Source organism: Hoplias malabaricus, chromosome 3 (genome assembly GCF_029633855.1).
Source record: "Hoplias malabaricus isolate fHopMal1 chromosome 3, fHopMal1.hap1, whole genome shotgun sequence".
In the NCBI taxonomy this organism is placed as follows: domain Eukaryota; kingdom Metazoa; phylum Chordata; class Actinopteri; order Characiformes; family Erythrinidae; genus Hoplias; species Hoplias malabaricus.
This window is the reverse complement of record NC_089802.1, coordinates 26,973,432-26,991,399: the sequence shown is the minus strand read 5'-3', so window position 1 is coordinate 26,991,399 and position 17,968 is coordinate 26,973,432. Positions and strand designations below refer to the sequence as shown.

General features: G+C 44.9%; 1 protein-coding gene across 1 annotated transcript; it reads left to right on the top strand.

The window, feature by feature from the left end:
- The first annotated feature begins 3,490 nt into the window (after positions 1–3,490).
- On the top strand, positions 3,491–11,003 carry sox9a (SRY-box transcription factor 9a). The gene is made up of 3 exons (XM_066663150.1): positions 3,491–4,027; positions 6,664–6,914; positions 8,063–11,003. Exons 1-3 carry the CDS (start codon positions 3,576–3,578, stop codon positions 8,818–8,820), a joined length of 1,461 nt encoding a protein of 486 aa, XP_066519247.1. The 5' UTR covers positions 3,491–3,575; the 3' UTR covers positions 8,821–11,003.
- Positions 11,004–17,968: the final 6,965 nt, after the last annotated feature.

Below are 17,968 nucleotides of genomic sequence, written 5' to 3'. Positions count from 1 at the left end.
TGAGTAATGGATAGTAATGGATCACAAACGCACTAATCCAGAACACAGGACCTTCTTCCTGTGTTAACTTTCTTGCTCCCGCCTCAGTCAGGTCTGACCAATCAGCAGTGAGAACATCCTCATGTGGTTTGTGGTGCACTTTTTCAGTGTGTGAAAACAACCCAAACCAAGGGTAAAACGCTCCAAGAATACAAGCTTCTTAACTGATTCTAACCAGAACAAATGAACTACGGGTGTAAAAACGCCTTCAGATCTTCCTCTGAGATCTAGGGTGGTGTAACCGAGCCTGAGTGTGGTGGAGGAGTAGGAGGTCACTGTAAGTAAACAGTCTTGGCATAAACTCTCTCTGATCTGCTCAGACCAGGCAAATGCTCATAAATCACAGGTCAGTCATTGGCTGAGAATCTCCAAAAAACCTACCCCAATCCCAATCCCTCACGCCCTGTTGCTATGGCAACCTGCCCCACCGCATCCCTACCTCCCTCTACATCAAACCCAGACCTGCATCACCTTCTGCTTCTGAGAACGGTGGCGGAAAGTGAGAAGATTCCTCAGACGCTCCGGTGAGACTCGGAATGGGGACGAGAAGTTTCCCAAGCTCTCGCACTTTCCACCAGGCTCCACCTTCGGTTTCAGCCAGCTTTGCCTGAAGGATTGCATTCACTGATAAAGAGGATATCACCATTAGGCCTTGTCTCATCACAACTGTGTCTTACGCGTTCTTAAAGGAACACTATGTAAAATATTACAGTTTTAAAGACAGTTTTAAAATGATTTTGGTGCTTCCGTGAGCTGTAATAGAGAGACTAGAACCACTGTATTTGCTACTCCACGCTCAGCACTGCAGAAACTGCACTATGTTAACTTTGTTGCAGGGTAGAAAACCACACCCCTTCATTGATTTCAGTACCATGCTGTAAAATGATTTACTCTAGAAGGAAAAAGTCTTAATCTTACCTTGTGTTCCTTTAAGACGCATCCTTAAAGCTTCAGTCTGTCATTTCTACCACCAACAAGTGGCTAAAAATATTCATGAACCTAGCAAGAATCAAGTTTATTCTCCACAGAGCGGGTCTCCCATACAAAGGCAGCCTTGCTTAAAACAATACTGAATGTAACAGGAAGAATAGGAGATGTTTTGACATATGGTTTCATGCTGTTTAATATTTATATGATCCAAACAGTCATTCTGACAGAATGTAATACCTGACAGGAAGATGAGGGGGCACTATTATAATTTTTTCATGCTATATAATGTTCATATGTTCCGCAATGTCATTCTGACAGATTATAATATGCAACAGGAAGAATAGGGGCGCTATAAACTACTTTTTTCATAATGCTTAATGTTTATATGATCCACAGAATCATTCTGGCAGGATGTAATACATTACAGAAAGTGTAGAAGGCACTATAACCTATTGTTTCATGATTTCTAATGTACATGTGATCCACAATCATTCTGACAGATTGTAGTACAGTAGAGGAACAGTAGGGGGTGTCGGAACCTATTGTATTTATGCTACATAATGTTCACGTGAGTGCTTCAGAATGCCCTATAATATTCTTAAGAGCCACACAGTTATTCTGACAGGGTGTAATAGACAGTAGGAAGAGTAGGGGGTGCTCTATCCTGTTCTTATAATCAGACAAATAGTAACATGCTACAGGAAGCCCAGGGGGCGACACATCTCTTTATATTTGGTGTGTAAAAAAGCCCTGATTAATATTCAAATTATTAAATGAATCATTAATTTTAAATTAGTAAATGAATGGAATAGAGGGTCACAGAGTTAATCAGAGACTGCCGTGAGCAACAGGAGTGTCTCGCCATCCTCATCAACCTCCTGAAGAAAGCTGTCACTAACAGGTCACGATGCTGAAAAGGACATTTGACTGAACGCTGTTTTAAAATAAATAAAAGTCCTCTCCTTCCTGTTAGCGACGCGGCGGAGCTGCAAGAGAAGGGGCCTAAGAAAGTGAGCTCTGTTTGTGCTTCAAGTGAACAACTTAAATAAGCTCTGTGCGAGTAAATAAACGCAGGGTGACAAGGCGTGGAGTCGGGACACACACAGTTACTTTTCTGTGTTTGGAAGTGGAGCTTTAATTAAGGTGGAATGGCAGATAGGATTACAGACTGTCCCAGTTACCACCTCCTGACGTCTGACACTGAGCAAGCAAACAGGGCTAACAACATCCAGAACTCAGGAGAGAGAGAGGGGAGAGAGAGAGAGGGGGGGGGGGTGCACGGGAGGACAGAAAGAGAAAGTGTGGGAGAAAAAAAATTACAGAAAAATTAGAGAGATGATGATGGGGCAGAATGAGAGAGGGATAAAAGAGAGAGAGAGGAGGTGGTAGACAGAGAGGGATAAACAGAAGGAGAGACAGATCACAGAAAAAGAAAGAGGGTAAAAAGAAAGCTGGGAGACAGAGGGGGGGAGTACAGAAGAAGAAACATAGAGAGAGGGGGTTACAGGACAAGAGACAGAGGGAGAAGAGGAAGACAAAGCGGGGTGGATAGAGAAAGTCACTCGTCCAATCACAGCGCAGGTGGGCGCGGCTTTGCCTGAAAACAGGTGTTAAATAAAGACACCGTTTTGCACCGCGTTGCTGAGAGCGGGGTTTTGTTAGACCACCGTCTCCCCCTATGGGTGATGATTAAAACCGCACCGCTTTAACTATGCACTGTCCCAGAAACCTCACAGCACACACACACACACACACAGGTATCCGCCGTACCTGTTGCTCTGCATACTTTATTTGCCCCCTTCCCCCTGTTCTTCAGCGCTCAGGACCCCCACAGAGCAGGTGTGATGTGGTGGGGGATCATTCTCAGTGCTGCAGTGACACTGACGTGGTGGTGGTGTGTTAGTGTGTGTTGTGCTGGTGTGAGTGGATCAGATACAGCAGTGCTGTTGGAGTTTTTAAACCCTGTGTCCACTCACTGTCCACTCTGTGAGACACTCCTCCTTCGTTGGTCCACCTTGTAGATGTCAGAGACAGTTCATCTGTGGCTGCACAGTGTGTGTCGGTTGTCCTCTAGCCTCATCAGGGACACAGGACGTTGTCGGCTGGATGTTTTTGGTCGGTGGGCTATTCTCAGTCCAGCAGTGACACTGAGGGGTTTAAAAACTCCAGCAGCACTGCTGTATCTGATCCACTCGCACCAGCACAGCTCTGTGGGGGTTCTGAGCGCTGAAGAACAGGGGGAAAGGTGGGTGTCCAGGTGGTGTTTTTAACGTTGTGGCTGATCGGTATGAGTGTATAGTGTACAGTGGACAGAGCTGTAGTCAAGAGGAGGAGCAGATGAAGGGAGGGGTGTTGGTCTTTGCAAGTGACGTCACGACCCGTCTGCCCAATCGCGGCTGGAGCTCTCTAATAAAGGAGAGCGCGCACGGACCCGTGCGTATCCACACACACGAGGAGAGTGACCAGAGCGCGCGCGCACACAGAGGAGTAAGGGAAAGCTAAATAGAAGAGACTGCGCGAGGAACCGAGGAGTGCGCCTTTGGAGTCAGTGCCTTTGTTTTTGAAGTGCGTCCTTGTTTGTTGTTGTTTGTGCTGCGCCCTCGCGGATGAATCTCCTGGCCCCGCTGGTGAAGATGTCGGAGGAGCAGGAGAAGGTCCTGTCCTCCGCTCCCAGCCCCAGCGTGTCGGAGGAGGAGGACGGCGAGCGGGACTTCTCCGCCTCGGGCTCCGACTCCGAGCGCCCCGCCGCCGTCGCCGCCGCGGCGAGGGAGCCGGGCGGCGGCGCTAGAGCAGCGCCCCGGGACGAGGAGGAGAGGGACGTGGAGACGGACCGCTTCCCCGCCTGCATCCGTGACGCCGTCTCTCAGGTGCTCAAGGGCTACGACTGGACGCTCGTGCCTGTGCCCGTACGCGTGCACGGCTCCAAGAACAAGCCGCACGTCAAGAGACCCATGAACGCGTTCATGGTGTGGGCGCAGGCCGCGCGCAGGAAGCTCGCGGACCAGTACCCGCATCTGCACAACGCGGAGCTCAGCAAGACCCTCGGGAAACTGTGGAGGTAACGGAGGGGGCGTGGTTATGATGATTTGTGGGAGATTGCATTAGCATAATACTGCATTATTAATGAGCGTTATGATGCTGCTTTAACTTTTGAGGGTCTCTAGTTTTCTGGGAAATCTTTAGGTGTGATGTAGTGGGATGTTGCTGTGAGGATTTGATGGAATTTAGCCACATAAACATTAGAAAGGTCTGATGCTGGTTTTGGAGGATTAGTTGTGGATGAAGCACCCAGAGAAAACAGGAGCGTTCTCCCGTCTAAACAACCCTGTTCCTTTAAATGATAATGAGCCACTCGCTGTTCACCCCGACCCGAGCGCACAGCAGTGAGGAGCGAGAAGCAGAAGCTCTGGTCTTAAGCTCTTTTCACTCTGTTCTCCGTTTTTACTCAGTGCTCTTATTTCTCTGCGCTCGTTGTGTCTGTTTTGCTGCGTTTAACCTCGTCTTTGTGCTCTCACATAAACACGGGTCCAGTAGAGGACATGGAGGCAGGTTTGAGAGTAGAAGTTCTGAAATTTTGTACGGACAGAGGAACTGTTGAAGCACAGTTATTCTCTACAGTAAAATTAAAGCCTTTTTCTTTCTGCTCTTTAAAACATTCCCACACTTATTCTCTACAAACTGATAGATCCTTTACTTATTCCTAAAGAACTTCAGCAGCCAGTAGCAGGGAATACAACACAGTAGAATGTGATACTTAAGCATATGCATGAACCCCAAATGCTACACAGACCTAACACCTATAGGAACCTACAAATATAAAAGTACACGACGATGTAGACGCAGAGCAGGGAACAGTGCAATGCACAATATAAATACACACTTAAAAGTGGAGGTTTTATAAGGGTTCTTCAGTAAAGGAAATGGTTCTCTCTCTTGAAGAACCTTTGCTGTATAGAACCCCTTCATAATGCAAAAGGTTCCCTATAGAACCATTTTCTTTACTAAAGAACTTTTGTAGAACCGTCATTTATAAATGTGTGTTTAATTTCGGCTTTAAACTACATCTACATAGTCGTATAAGAATATAGAGTAAAACTGAGGCAGTGCAGTTAAGGAGTATACATAGACTAGGCGTGTGTTTGAGGGAGGTTCTGGAGATGGCCGTTTGTTTGAGGGAGGTTCTGGAGATGGCCGTGTGTTTGAAGGATGTTCTGGAGATGGCCGTATGTTTGAAGGACGTTCTGAAGATGGCCGTGTATTTGAAGGACGTTCTGGAGATGGCCGTGTGTTTGAAGGACGTTCTGGAGATGACCGTGTGTTTGAGGGAAGTTCTGGAGATGGGCGTGTGTTTGAGGGAAGTTCTGGAGATAGCTTTGTGTTTGAGGCAGGTTCTGGAGATGGCTGTGTGTTTGAGGGAAGTTCTGGAGATGGCCGTGTGTTTGAGGGAGGTTCTGGAGATGGCCGTGTTTGAGGGAGGTTCTGGAGATGGCCGTGTGTTTGAGGGAGATTCTGGAGATAGCCGTGTGTTTGAGGGAGGTTCTGGAGATAGCCGTGTGTTTGAGGGAGGTTCTGGAGATGGCTGTGTGTTTGAGGGAGGTTCTGGAGATGGCCGTGTGTTTGAGGGAAGTTCTGGAGATGGCTGAGTGATTCAGAGAGGTTCTGGAGATGGCCGTGTGTTTGAGAGGTTCTGGAGATAGCCGTGTGTTTGAGGGAGGTTCTGGAGATGGCCGTGTGTTTGAGGGAGGTTCTGGAGATGGCAGTGTGTTTGAGGGAGGTTCTGGAGATGAGCGTGTGTTTGAGGGACGTTCTGGAGATGGCTGTGTGTTTGAGGGAGGGAAATTATGGGGGATTACCTTTTGGAAAATGTGTCTCTCTGACTCGCTAACAACAGGGAACCCACTTATAAGATGGTGTTATTGATGAACGTCTTTGGAGAATAATCCTGAATTTCCTCTTGTTAATGGTGCATATTTAATGCGGAAGTGGAAGCTACTGAGTGAAATTCAGTTTATTCGTCTTTACAGAATAACCCTGAGGTTCCCACTATTAAGGGTGTACATTTAAGGTGGATTTTAAGTTACTGGGGTGTCCTTTGAGTGAATAATCTGTGAATAAGATGGAGCTGGAGAGTATGAAGATACTGGAGGACTTCTTTAAGGGTGCTGCACTCAATCTATACTGTGATCAGTGAAAATCAGAGGGAAATCCCATAAAATGATGCGTGAGGAATGATTCCACGGCTGGAAAATGAACGTGAGAAGCAGTAAAAATGGTCCCACTGTTATGATGAGCAAAAGAAGCCTTTTCGGCACAGGCTAGTGCGCATACTATATAGACAGAGCACGTTAAGGTGGGTACAATTTGGTGAGAGAAGTTATGGGCAGTTGCACAGACTTGGCTTGTGTGAGCATAAGCACATCAACACGTTTCTTTAGCCAGAAATAACTCTGCTGAGGGACAGGCCCGTGCAGCTCGGTGCGGCCTGTGTTTTATTGCACTAGGGATGATGTGTATGTTGGATTTCATTTGGTTTTCAAAGTGATTCCCACAAGCAACAGCATATTAGCGTGTTATGACAAGGCTTAAACACACTACAAAATAACTACGAACATATTTATGCCTTGCTATTTAACTATAGCCTCGGCTCTGTGGTGTTTCCATTTGACTCATTCCTCTCCGTCTTTGGCTCCTCAGGTTGTTGAATGACGTGGAGAAGCGGCCGTTCGTTGAGGAAGCCGAGCGCCTGCGAGTCCAGCACAAGAAAGATCATCCGGACTACAAATACCAGCCACGGCGAAGGAAATCGGTGAAGAACGGCTCGGGGGAGACGGAAGAGAGCGCAGAGCACGGACACGTGTCTCCAAATGCCATCTTCAAGGCTCTGCAGCAGGCCGATTCCCCAGCCTCGAGCATGGGGGATGTACACTCGCCCGGTGAGCAAGGAGGTGAGTTATGGAGAGATCTGGCAACCCCTGGACGGCAATAAAACACAATGATGCTTAAAACACATCGCAATGGTTTACATTACATAAAATAGATGTGTGTGGTTTCTTCTGTTCAGCCGTTAACACACTGTCCTGTGTGCCCTACAGTAAACCCACAGAACCAAGACTAATAAGTCTTCTCTCTGTTCTGTAAAAAAAAAATCTGGCAACCACTACCAAAAAAGAGAATAAAAAAAGTGGCAGAAAAAAAACATTTTTTCAACTTTTCTTTGTTTTTCCATTTATGTTCTTTATGTGCAGTTTTTTTTTTCGTAAAATGTGTTCTCTCAACAATAAAAAGAAGGAGAAGATTAAAACTATTATTATTATTATTATTGTTATATTAATAGAAACCTCAACAAAAATACTAATGTAAAGCTGCACGATACGGCCAAAATTAATATCACAATATATTTCTTAATTCCGGTTGATAATTCTGATATTGATAAGAACAATAAAAAACCCACAGGAAATCTGCTAATAACTGAAAGCAACACAAAGTCACCCTCAAACAATAACCTCTCTGCTTTGTCAACATTAATATTTTTAAAATAACTTTAAAATTGAGTGAATGAACTCACGACAGTGCCCTCTAATGACCGTCACTCAGTGACAGATGCTGTATACAATATGTATTGAAATCACCCAGATTCTTCATGCCTCTGAGCTCTGGAAATGGTCCGTATTTAATGCTTTATTACATGGCCCTCTTTATCTGGATTCATCTTCACCTGGGTCACCAAACTTTAGACCTGGGGTGCACAACTCCAGTCCTGGAGGGCCGGTGTCCAGCAAAGTTTGGTGAATCCTCTGCTAAAACAGAACCCTTAAACCTGTCAATTAACAGATGAGTTGAATCAGGTGTGTGTGAGCAAAGGAATCACCAAACTGGATACTGGCCCTCCAGGACTGGAGTTGTGCACCCCTGCTTTAGACCACCTCTTGGCTCATCCATAGCCTGTCATCTGAGTCAGAAACCACAAGGAGCCGCTTTGTCATTGTGGTTTTGGTTCATTTCCAAGACTCACAGGAGCGTGTTTTTGCATGTTACTGTGCAGTAGGTAATGTTCTTTCCTTCACTCCCCTTTCTCTCTGAACCCCACCCCCAGGCCAATCCCAAGGTCCTCCGACTCCGCCCACAACCCCGAAAATGGACTCTCAGCCCAGCAAAGTGGACACAAAGCGAGAGATCGGTCGGCAGCTTAATATCGACTTCCGCGACGTTGATATCGGCGAGTTGAGCAGCGATGTGATCTCGCACATGGAGAGCTTCGACGTGACTGAGTTTGACCAGTACCTGCCTCCGAACGGACCCCCAGGGGCCACATACGCTGGGGTGTACGGCTTAGGGCAGCAAGGTGGAGGCACTACTGCCTCAATGTGGATGGGGAAGGCTCAGAACGGGAGCCCTCAGGGAACACAACAACAAGCACAACAGCAGCACTCCCTTCAACAGCAGCCCCAGCAACAACAGCACTCCCTAACCCAACTTGGCACCACCAACGGCACGGATCAGAACCAGCAAAGGACCCCGACGCACATCAAGACGGAGCAGCTGAGTCCCAGCCACTACAGCGAGCAGCAAAGCTCTCCACAACACGTCACCTACGGCTCCTTCAACCTCCAGCACTTCTCCGCCTCCTCCTTCGGCCGTGCACAATACGACTACTCCGAGCAGCAGGGCGGCGCCGCCTCCTACTATAGCCAAGGCTCAGGGCTCTACTCCACCTTCAGCTACATGAGCCCGGGCCAGAGGTCGATGTACAGCATCACAGAACCCACTGGAGTTCCCTCGGTTCCTGCATCTGGCCACAGCCCCCAGCACTGGGAACAGCAGCCGGTCTATACACAGCTCACACGGCCCTGAGGGGACTCTTATTATGCCTTTCTGTGCCTTTGGAGAGACTATTTATAACAAGGCTGAAGACTCGTCAACATAGAGGATAAAGCTGGACTTCAAAATAAAACTCACGTTGTGCCTTTGGGAGAAAGGAATGGAAATCACAGTTTATATTTTTTGGCTTTGATTAAAAACATTTTTCTGAGAAGAAGAAGAAATCCTCTGTGAGGACTTTTATTATTGTACTTTAGTATGTACTGTGTATGTCTGGTTATGCTTCACAAAGGGTGGCTGTGTTCACATGGCTCCACAACACCTGTAGCAGTGTTCGTAAAGGATGCTGTGTAATAACTGGCTTCAGAGTACATTATAAAGCCTATGTAAAGGCTCTGGAATGGTTGAACACTCATAATAACACATTATGAAGCAAGAACAGTGTATTTCATAGAGTCACACCTTTCCTCTAACACAGGAAATGACGTATAACCGTTATAAAACAAGAGGATGGGTCTTTTTAAAGGGGTCTTTTATGGGGATCTTACCTAAGTTTGGGTGGAGGTCCACAGCTGAAGATCCTCCTACACTATCAGAAAAAAAGGTACTGTACGGGTACAATAGTGAACCAAAAGGTGTAGTGTATCTTTAAAGGTACAGCAGTGGAGTTAAAGTCCAGTTGTGTAAAGAAATAATCTTTCATTATACAACTGTGGAGAATAAAAGAACACAATAAAAGTCCTGGAGATGAAATTGGGCGAATGACATCAACACAAAAAATCAACTATGTACCAATAATATAGAATACAAGTATGATCCCTAACTAAACTTAGAACCACCTACAAGTAATGATCCAGTTAAATTAAGCCCAATAATTCCTGGCTTTCCTGGTCTCACAAAGATATGGGTTGAACTGTATGGGTTTAGAAACATATATAGAGGTCTATGCCAGTTGTGACAAAGAGATTATATAGGTGTGATGTGGCTGTATGAACATAGCCCTCTGAGGAATTGATACCATATTTTTTCTCACCAGATGATTGGATGAATTTTATCATATTTCTTTTGGATAAATACGGACTGTTTGCTATACTAAACCACTCCTCTGAGTCCCATCTCATCGCTCCTGTCTTCTGTCATGTCTCCTGTGTTCACTCCCTCGAAGTTGTCTTGGATCACGCTCTTGTTTTTGTAGCAAACCCCCTTCAGGACCTGGTTATAAACACATGCACAACACTTCAGAGATAAAGAATATATGAATTTGTGGTGTTAAATAAAGCAGGGGTCCTAAAACATTGAAGCTAAATGGCTGTCAACACTAGAGCACACTGAAACATCTCAGCTAGCACACCTATGGGGGATGCAAATGAGTAGCACAAGTAGGCACCAGCAAGTTCGGTTCACCGTCCTCAAAAATGGATGCCCTCCAGGGTCTGGGATGGGACCAGGATGGTGTAAATATAGGGTCCACCCGAGAATCTAACACCTCTCTAAAGACAGCACAGGTCCCACTAATGGTCCATGTTCCCACCCACACAGATTGTATGTCCATCGCTGGACACAGCGAGCCGCACTATGGTGTGCTGACCTCATGAAGTCAAACCTGGCCAGGCTGTTTACTGAAGCCCTGCGAGTACGGGCGGGTGCCCAGGTCCTTCGTCTTCATCTTCATCTTTAATTCTTAACCTCCCTAATTTATTTATTAGCCTTAATTTTATTTCAAAGTAATTATGTGCATTGTATTCATTAATACTTTAAAGGACTAATTATTTTCTTTATTTTTCTTCCTTATTTTTTTGGAAGTCGCCCCTGAGAATTTCATAAACATAACCCGCGCTGGTCCCGAGGGGCGCTCCTTAAATAATACGGTACAGTACTCGTCGTGTTTATTTATCGTATGTAGATGTCAATATTTTAAATGTTTATTTTATTCTTTCTTGTGTCCGAGCCAAATGCGCATTGATGCAGCGCAGTTCCCAAACACGGATTCTTAACTAGAACGGTTTGGCTCCCTGTCGTACTTTGGGCTTTTCAAAGCGCAGACGGCTGGGGGGGTGTTTGTTGGTTTGTTGTTGTTTAGAGATGCTTTTCCCATCTAATCTTTTCTCCTAAGATGGAGTTACTCCACGCCACGGATCTCAGAACTTTTACATCATCCATCCCTTTTACCCTTGCATCAGATTTAACTTTTCTAGATGTTCTTCCTTTTTTATGATATTTGCAATAAAAGAGAAACAGAAAGAAAGTTGTGTTCTGATCCATTTTTTTCATTCATTCATTCGGTCCAGAGACTACCCAGAGTCATGAGGCACCCTCACCCAGTCATTCACACACATTTTGAAATTAAAGAGAGCAAACATGGAGTCAGGGGGACAGGTTTGTTTTAAAGAAACAACAGCAAGGACAAATATAAAGTACAGATGTCCATTGAGGGGGTAAATCTGTAAAACAAAATAGTGTTTTCTAAAAACAAACAAACAAAATGTGTCTAAAGAACAGAAATGAAAGGATTGTTAATTAGTCGAATAAAAAGGATAAACAATCAGCTAATGCCTCATCTGACACCTTTTAAGTCACTATTTGTTTTTATTCATTTAATATTTGTTTTCTTTATCATTGTTTCATTTTAGGTTTTTGTTTTAAATGTGAATTAATTTTGAAAAACCAAAATAAACATGAAATAAACTAACACTAACCCTGTCACTCACACAGGAGGGGATTTGGTAGAAACACCTCCTCCTTGTATTGCTCATTAACTGCCAGTTTATTAGAAACACCTCCCTCCTACTTCCGCCCACTGGCCACATGTTGAACTCTCTGTGGAGATGCTCTGATTCCTGCTGGAGCTCTTCTGCTGTTTCTGGGGAGGGAGCAAACATCTGTTTGGCTTCGCTGACTGAGATGTGGGCCGAGAGAGAGAGGGTGGGGAGTGTGTGTGTGTGTGTGTGTGTGTGTGTGTGTGACTGGGAGAGAGAGAGAGTGGGGAGTGTGTGTGTGTGAGAGAGAGAGAGAGACATAGAGATGACTTGCAGAAAGACATAATCTCGACCATCTGAGAAAGACATTAGTGCGGTCACTCTCACGGCGGAGGAGTGCTGCTGTATAGTGTGTGCTTCTTGAAGCAGAAAGCTTTAACCCTTGGACCCCAAAAGCCCCACAACGCTATCCTCACGGTGAAGTGAAAAGTCATCTCTGACCCTTCAGCTCCGCCCCGTAACCCTCAGGTGGGGACGAGAACACAGAGGTGGACAGTGTCTCAATGGGAGTCAGAGCAGTGGACAGTGGAGGTGAATAGAACCAGACCTCCTCTTCTAAAAGCCCCTCTGTCTGTTTCTCTGTCTGTTTCTCTGTCTGTTTCTCTCTCTCTCTCTCTCTCTCTCTCTTTCTCTCTCTCTCTTCACACCTCTCTCCCTGTCCCTCACGCTCTATCTCTCATTTTTACTCACTCTTTCTCACTCTTTTACTCTATCTCCTCTAAGCCTCTGTCTTTCTTTTTCTCTGCTCTGTCTCTCTCTTTCTCTCTCCCTCACCTCTGTCTCTAGTTTTCTCTTTCCTCGTTTTCTCTCTCTCTCTCTCTCTCTCTCTCTCTCTCTCTCCTCTCTCTCTCTCTCTCTCTCTCTCTCTCTCTCTCTCTCTCTCTCTCTCTCTCTCTCTCTGCAGAGAGCTCAGCCGAAGTGAGACGGAGCTGGTTTCTCGTTCCTCATCCCGTAGGCAGTTTTCCCAGGAGAAGGACATTAATATTCGGATCAGGCGTCTCTCAGTGTCTCTCTGTCCTCCCGAGTCCAATGGGTGGTCCTTTCAAATGCAAAGCAGCAACAGCAGAATCTTGAGAGGGGAAGGGTCCGGAGATCCCCACCCACCCCCCCGTCCAGTGACAGAGTGGTCATCATTCCACCGAAGAACGGCATGGGATCTGCAGCCGGATTCTGCAGTCTGATTAATGCAAAAGCTTTTCTACAATGTGTGTGTGTGTGTGTGTGTGTGTGTGTGTGTGTGTGTAGTTGTCCATATATCTCAGCCCCTAGTACTCCGCAGAATCAAAATGAACTACAGAGAAAATATCCTCACGATCAAGAAAAGAGTCACTCACAGGGGCCACTGTTTTACTCCTGTTCCCTTCAGTAAACAACTTTGACGAGTCTGAATGGGACAAGACAAGCAGAGATGAGGGGAGACGAGAGGAGATGAGGGGAGACGAGAACAGAGCAGGATGTGATGACATACGCAAAGGCAAGACAACAGAAGAGAAGTTAGAAGAGACGAGTGAAAACGATGTAAGACAGAATGTTTTGGCTGAATGATGCTGCTCCTCCACGTCGACTCACGTGCCTCACACCATCCCCTCAGCCCCGGGATCATCCCACTGTCCCTGTCCCCACCCCCCGACCCTCAAAGCTTCACAAAAGGGAACCTCTGACCCCAGGGCAACACCCCCATTTCCTCTCTTTTGAAAATGGCTCAGCCCACGGAAAACTCACAGGGGCTCAGAGGAAACTGTACATCAACACGGCAGCAGGAGGAGGGGGGGGGGGTATGAGAGCATGAGAGAGAGGGAGAGAGAGAGAGAGAGAGAGAGAGAGATGGAGTTAGAGAGAGAGAGATGGAGTTAGAGAGTATGAGGGGATGTGTGAGAGAGAGAGAGGTAGGGGGAGATAGAGAGAGTATGAGTGGATGAGAATGAGAGGGAGATAGAGAGAGAGATGTCGTGAGAGAGGTGGGAAGAGGGAGAGAGAGTATGAGGGGATGAGAGAGAGGTGGGGAGAGGGAGAGAGAGTATGAGGGGATGAGAGAGAGGGAATGAGAGAGAGAGAGATGAGGGGATGAGAGAGAGTTGGGGAGAGGAAGAGAGTATGAGGGGATGAGAGAGAGGGGATGAGAGAGAGGTGGGGAGAGGGAGAGAGAGTATGAGGGGATGAGAGAGAGAGAGAGATGAGAGGATGAGAGTGAGAGGGAGATGGAGAGAGAGAGAGATGGAGTGAGAGTATGAGGAGATAACAAAGTGAGAGAGAGACAAAGAGAGATCTGTTACAAACTGTGATGGATGGAGAACTGGGTTCTTCTACTTCCACTGACTGGCCACGTTCTCAGAAACAGCTCTGGGGTGAGAGTGAGAGGGAGATGGAGAGAGAGAGAGAGATGGAGTGAGAGTATGAGGAGATAACAAAGTGAGAGAGAGACAAAGAGAGATCTGTCACAAACTATGATGGATGGAGAACTGGGTTCTTCTACTTCCACTGACTGGCCACGTTCTCAGAAAGAGCTCTGGGGTGAGAGTGAATGTCCAGGTACCTCAGGCTACATTCCTATCATGTCTCCTGTCTCCGAGGACGTCTAAGCAGGCTCAGATGAGCTGCAATAACATCTTTAAGCAGTGTAAATACACACTGTGCAGAGTGACCCCACCTTGTAACCGGACCCTGCCTCTGTGAGAGGAGGAGGTTTATATTAAGAGGCCGTTCCAGACATCAGTCTCAACATCTCATCTCCAGGGCTTCCTTCATTCATTCATTCATTCACTGTCTGTAACTCTTATCCAGTTCACTGGACACCAGGCAGGAACACACCCTGCAGGGGGCACCAGTCCTTCACAGGGTGACACACACTCACACATTCACTCACACACTCACACCTACGGACACTTTTGAGTCTCCAATCCACCTAGCAAACGTGTGTTTTTGGAGCGTGGGAGGAAACCAGAGCAAACAGAGGAAACCCACGCACACATAGCCAATGCTCATCATATCAATGCGGTGTGGCGACGAAGCTTACAGCAGACTTTGGGCGTTAAACTGCTGGATGTCCAAGTGGTGTTACGAAAATCAAGTGGGCTTTATAGACAATTGGTTTCGTTTTGAGGGCAAGCCTGGTCTTATAGGTAGGGATGGTATCCACCCCACGTGGGAGGGTGCTGCCTTAATTTCTTGCAGCATAGCACATAGTCTTTTAGTTAGTCAGCAGAGTAGTGTAGATAGCTGCTGACAATCCAGAGCCGGGACCAGGCCGCAGACAGACAGGCTAAACCGACCGTCTGCGAACTGTCTTGAGGCGTCACCCAGGTTCAACTGTATTGAGACTGTGTCTTTCCCCCGAACTAAATGTAAAAGTAGAAAAACAAAATCAGCCTGTTTCAGCAACCTAATCAATATTAAATCATACACAACACCTAGCAGCAACACCTCAGAACTAAAATTTGGGTTACTCAACATAAGATCACTAAACTCAAAAGCACTCATCGTAAATGATATTATAAGTGATCAAAAATTCAATGTTTTCTGTCTCATGGAAACGTGGGTTAGACCAAATGAATATTTAGCACTAAATGAAGCCACCCCCCTAGGCTATAATTATGCACATAGCCCAAGAATATCAGGCAATATCAGGTGGAGTATGTGTAATTTACCAAAATACCCTAGAAATTAGTCTTAAACAATGTGACACCTTCTCTTCTTTTGAGGTTCTCTCCACTATTATAACAAATCCGGTCACAAAAAAGGACGCATTTTTATTATGCAACATTTACAGACCACCAGGGCCTTACTTAGAATTTCTGAAAGAATTCAGCGATTTTGCTACAAACCTAGTGGTGTGCAATCATAAAGTTATAATTGTAGGAGATTTCAATATCCATTTTAAGAAGGAAAGTGACCCACTAAAAAAGGCATTTACCTCAATCTTAGACTCTATTGGTATTACTCAAAATGTAACAGGGCCTACACACTACTGCAGCCACACTTTAGACTTAGTTCTGACACTAGGTCTTAACATTGACAAAATTAATATCTTACCGCAATCCTCAGCAATCTCCGATCATTACTTAATTTCATATGAGCTACGTTTTAGCCATAATATATGTAGGAACCCTCGCTATTCTACAAGGCATATAATAAAACCATCTACCGCCCTACAATTTATAGAAAACCTACCAGAACTATCGACCCCAGTTCCAACTCCATCAGACCCAATGGACCTAGATGTACTAACTGATTACCTAGAAAATACCTGTCGATCTACTTTAGAAAAGGTAGCACCACTTAAACATAAAAGTATAAGACAGAAAAAGCTCGCACCATGGTATAATGATAAGACCCGTACTTTAAAACAAACATTACGAAAACTAGAACGGAAATGGCGATTAACCAAGCTTGAAGTGTTCCATTCTGCCTGGAAGGACAGCCTTATAGAGTATAGAAATGCCCTCACTAAAGCTCGCTCAGCATATCTGGCCTCGCTGATCTCCAATAATAAAGATAATCCGAGAGCATTGTTTAGTGTGTTTTCTAGAATTACAAAAAATCAAGCAGGTTCTGAACAACTAATTCCAGCAACTCTCACCAGTAAAGATTTTATGGACTTTTTTAATAATAAAATTGAGAATATTAGACAACAAACTCAAGCCACAGGATCAAATCCATCCTGGCTGCCACCCGATGTGAATGATATAAAACATAATATAACTGTAAAAGAAAGACTTGAAACCTTTTACCCACTCCCACAATTAGAACTAGAGAAGATGATCACCTCCGCAAACTGTACAACTTGCACACTTGATGCAATTCCCACAAAGTTGCTCAAAGAAATACTACCAGCTATTATTGATCCTCTTTTAACTATAGTAAACTCATCCCTTAGTCTGGGCCATGTACCCAAAGCTTTTAAACTAGCAGTTATTAAACCTATGATCAAGAAACCAAATCTTGATGCTAGTACACTGTCTAATTACAGGCCTATTTCTAATTTGCCATTTCTGTCCAAGATCTTAGAAAGAGCTGTGGCCCAACAACTTAGTTCATATCTACATAAGAATCATATATATGAAAAATTCCAATCTGGATTCAGGGAACATCATAGTACAGAGACAGCTCTAGTCAAGATAACAAATGATCTTCTTCTTGCCTCTGATCAAGGCCACGTATCCCTGTTGGTGCTTCTTGACCTAAGCGCAGCCTTTGATACAATAGACCACAATATTCTCATAGAAAGGTTAGAAAACATGAATCACAGGGACAGCCCTATTATGGTTCAAATCTTACTTAACGGAACGTTATCAATTCGTAAAAGTAAACAATCTAAATTCAAATTATTCTAAAGTAAGATTTGGAATTCCACAAGGCTCTATTTTAGGACCATTATTATTTACATTATACATGTTACCGCTAGGCACAGTTATAAGAAACCATGACATTAACTTTCACTGTTACGCAGACGACACACAATTGTATATTTCAGCCAAGCCCGATGACAAACACAGATTAAAGAAAATAGAGGACTGTGTAAAAGACGTGAAAGGCTGGATGTTGCGTAACTTCCTCCTTCTAAACAGCAACAAAACAGAGGTCCTGCTTTTGGGTCCAAAAGTGGCAAGAAATAAATTATCAGATTTAATTTTAAATCTCGCTGACTCTCCAATTAAACCTGGTTCAGCAGCAAAAAATCTTGGTGTCATAATTGACCCGGATTTATCATTTGATCAACACATAGGTACTATCACTAGGACAGCTTTTTTACATCTTCGCAATATTGCTAAGATTAGAAATGCCTTATCCCTTCAGGACGCAGAAACATTAGTATATGCCTTTATTACTTCAAGGCTTGACTACTGTAACACACTACTGTCAGGATGCACCAGCAGCAATTTAAGAAAACTTCAACTAGTTCAAAATGCTGCAGCTAGGGTACTCACTAAAACTAGAAAATTTGAACATATCAGCCCAGTTTTATCATCACTTCATTGGCTGCCTGTTAAATTTCACATTGACTACAAAATTTTGTTATTAACATATAAAGCTCTACATGGGCTTGCTCCTGAATATCTTCAAGATACAATTTCCTATTATGAGCCTCCACATTCACTCAGATCACAGAATACTGGATTTTTAATTGTTCCCAGAATTCAGAAGGCCTCAGCTGGGGGAAGAGCCTTTTCTTATAAAGCCCCCAGACTCTGGAATGATCTTCCAGAAAATGTTCGGGACTCAGACACAGTCGCAATCTTCAAATCTAGGCTAAAAACACATTTGTTTAGTTTATCTTTTGGTAGCTAATGCTTCCCCATAGATAAAGGCGGCAGATCCGGGGGGTCCATGGACACAGGGAATTATAGTAAACTGAGACGCTGGTGCTGTCGTCCCGCCGCTTCTCGCGATCACTCAGGTTTGTTGACGGTGGAGCGGAGGGATGCCAG

Coding starts and splice junctions, on each gene's coding strand:
- sox9a (XM_066663150.1), top strand. CDS start 3,576: ATGAATCTCCTGGCCCCGCTGGTGAAGATGTCGGAGGAGCAGGAGAAG. Junction 4,028..6,663: donor ACCCTCGGGAAACTGTGGAG/GTAACGGAGGGG, acceptor TTGGCTCCTCAG/GTTGTTGAATGACGTGGAGA. Junction 6,915..8,062: donor CTCGCCCGGTGAGCAAGGAG/GTGAGTTATGGA, acceptor CCCCACCCCCAG/GCCAATCCCAAGGTCCTCCG.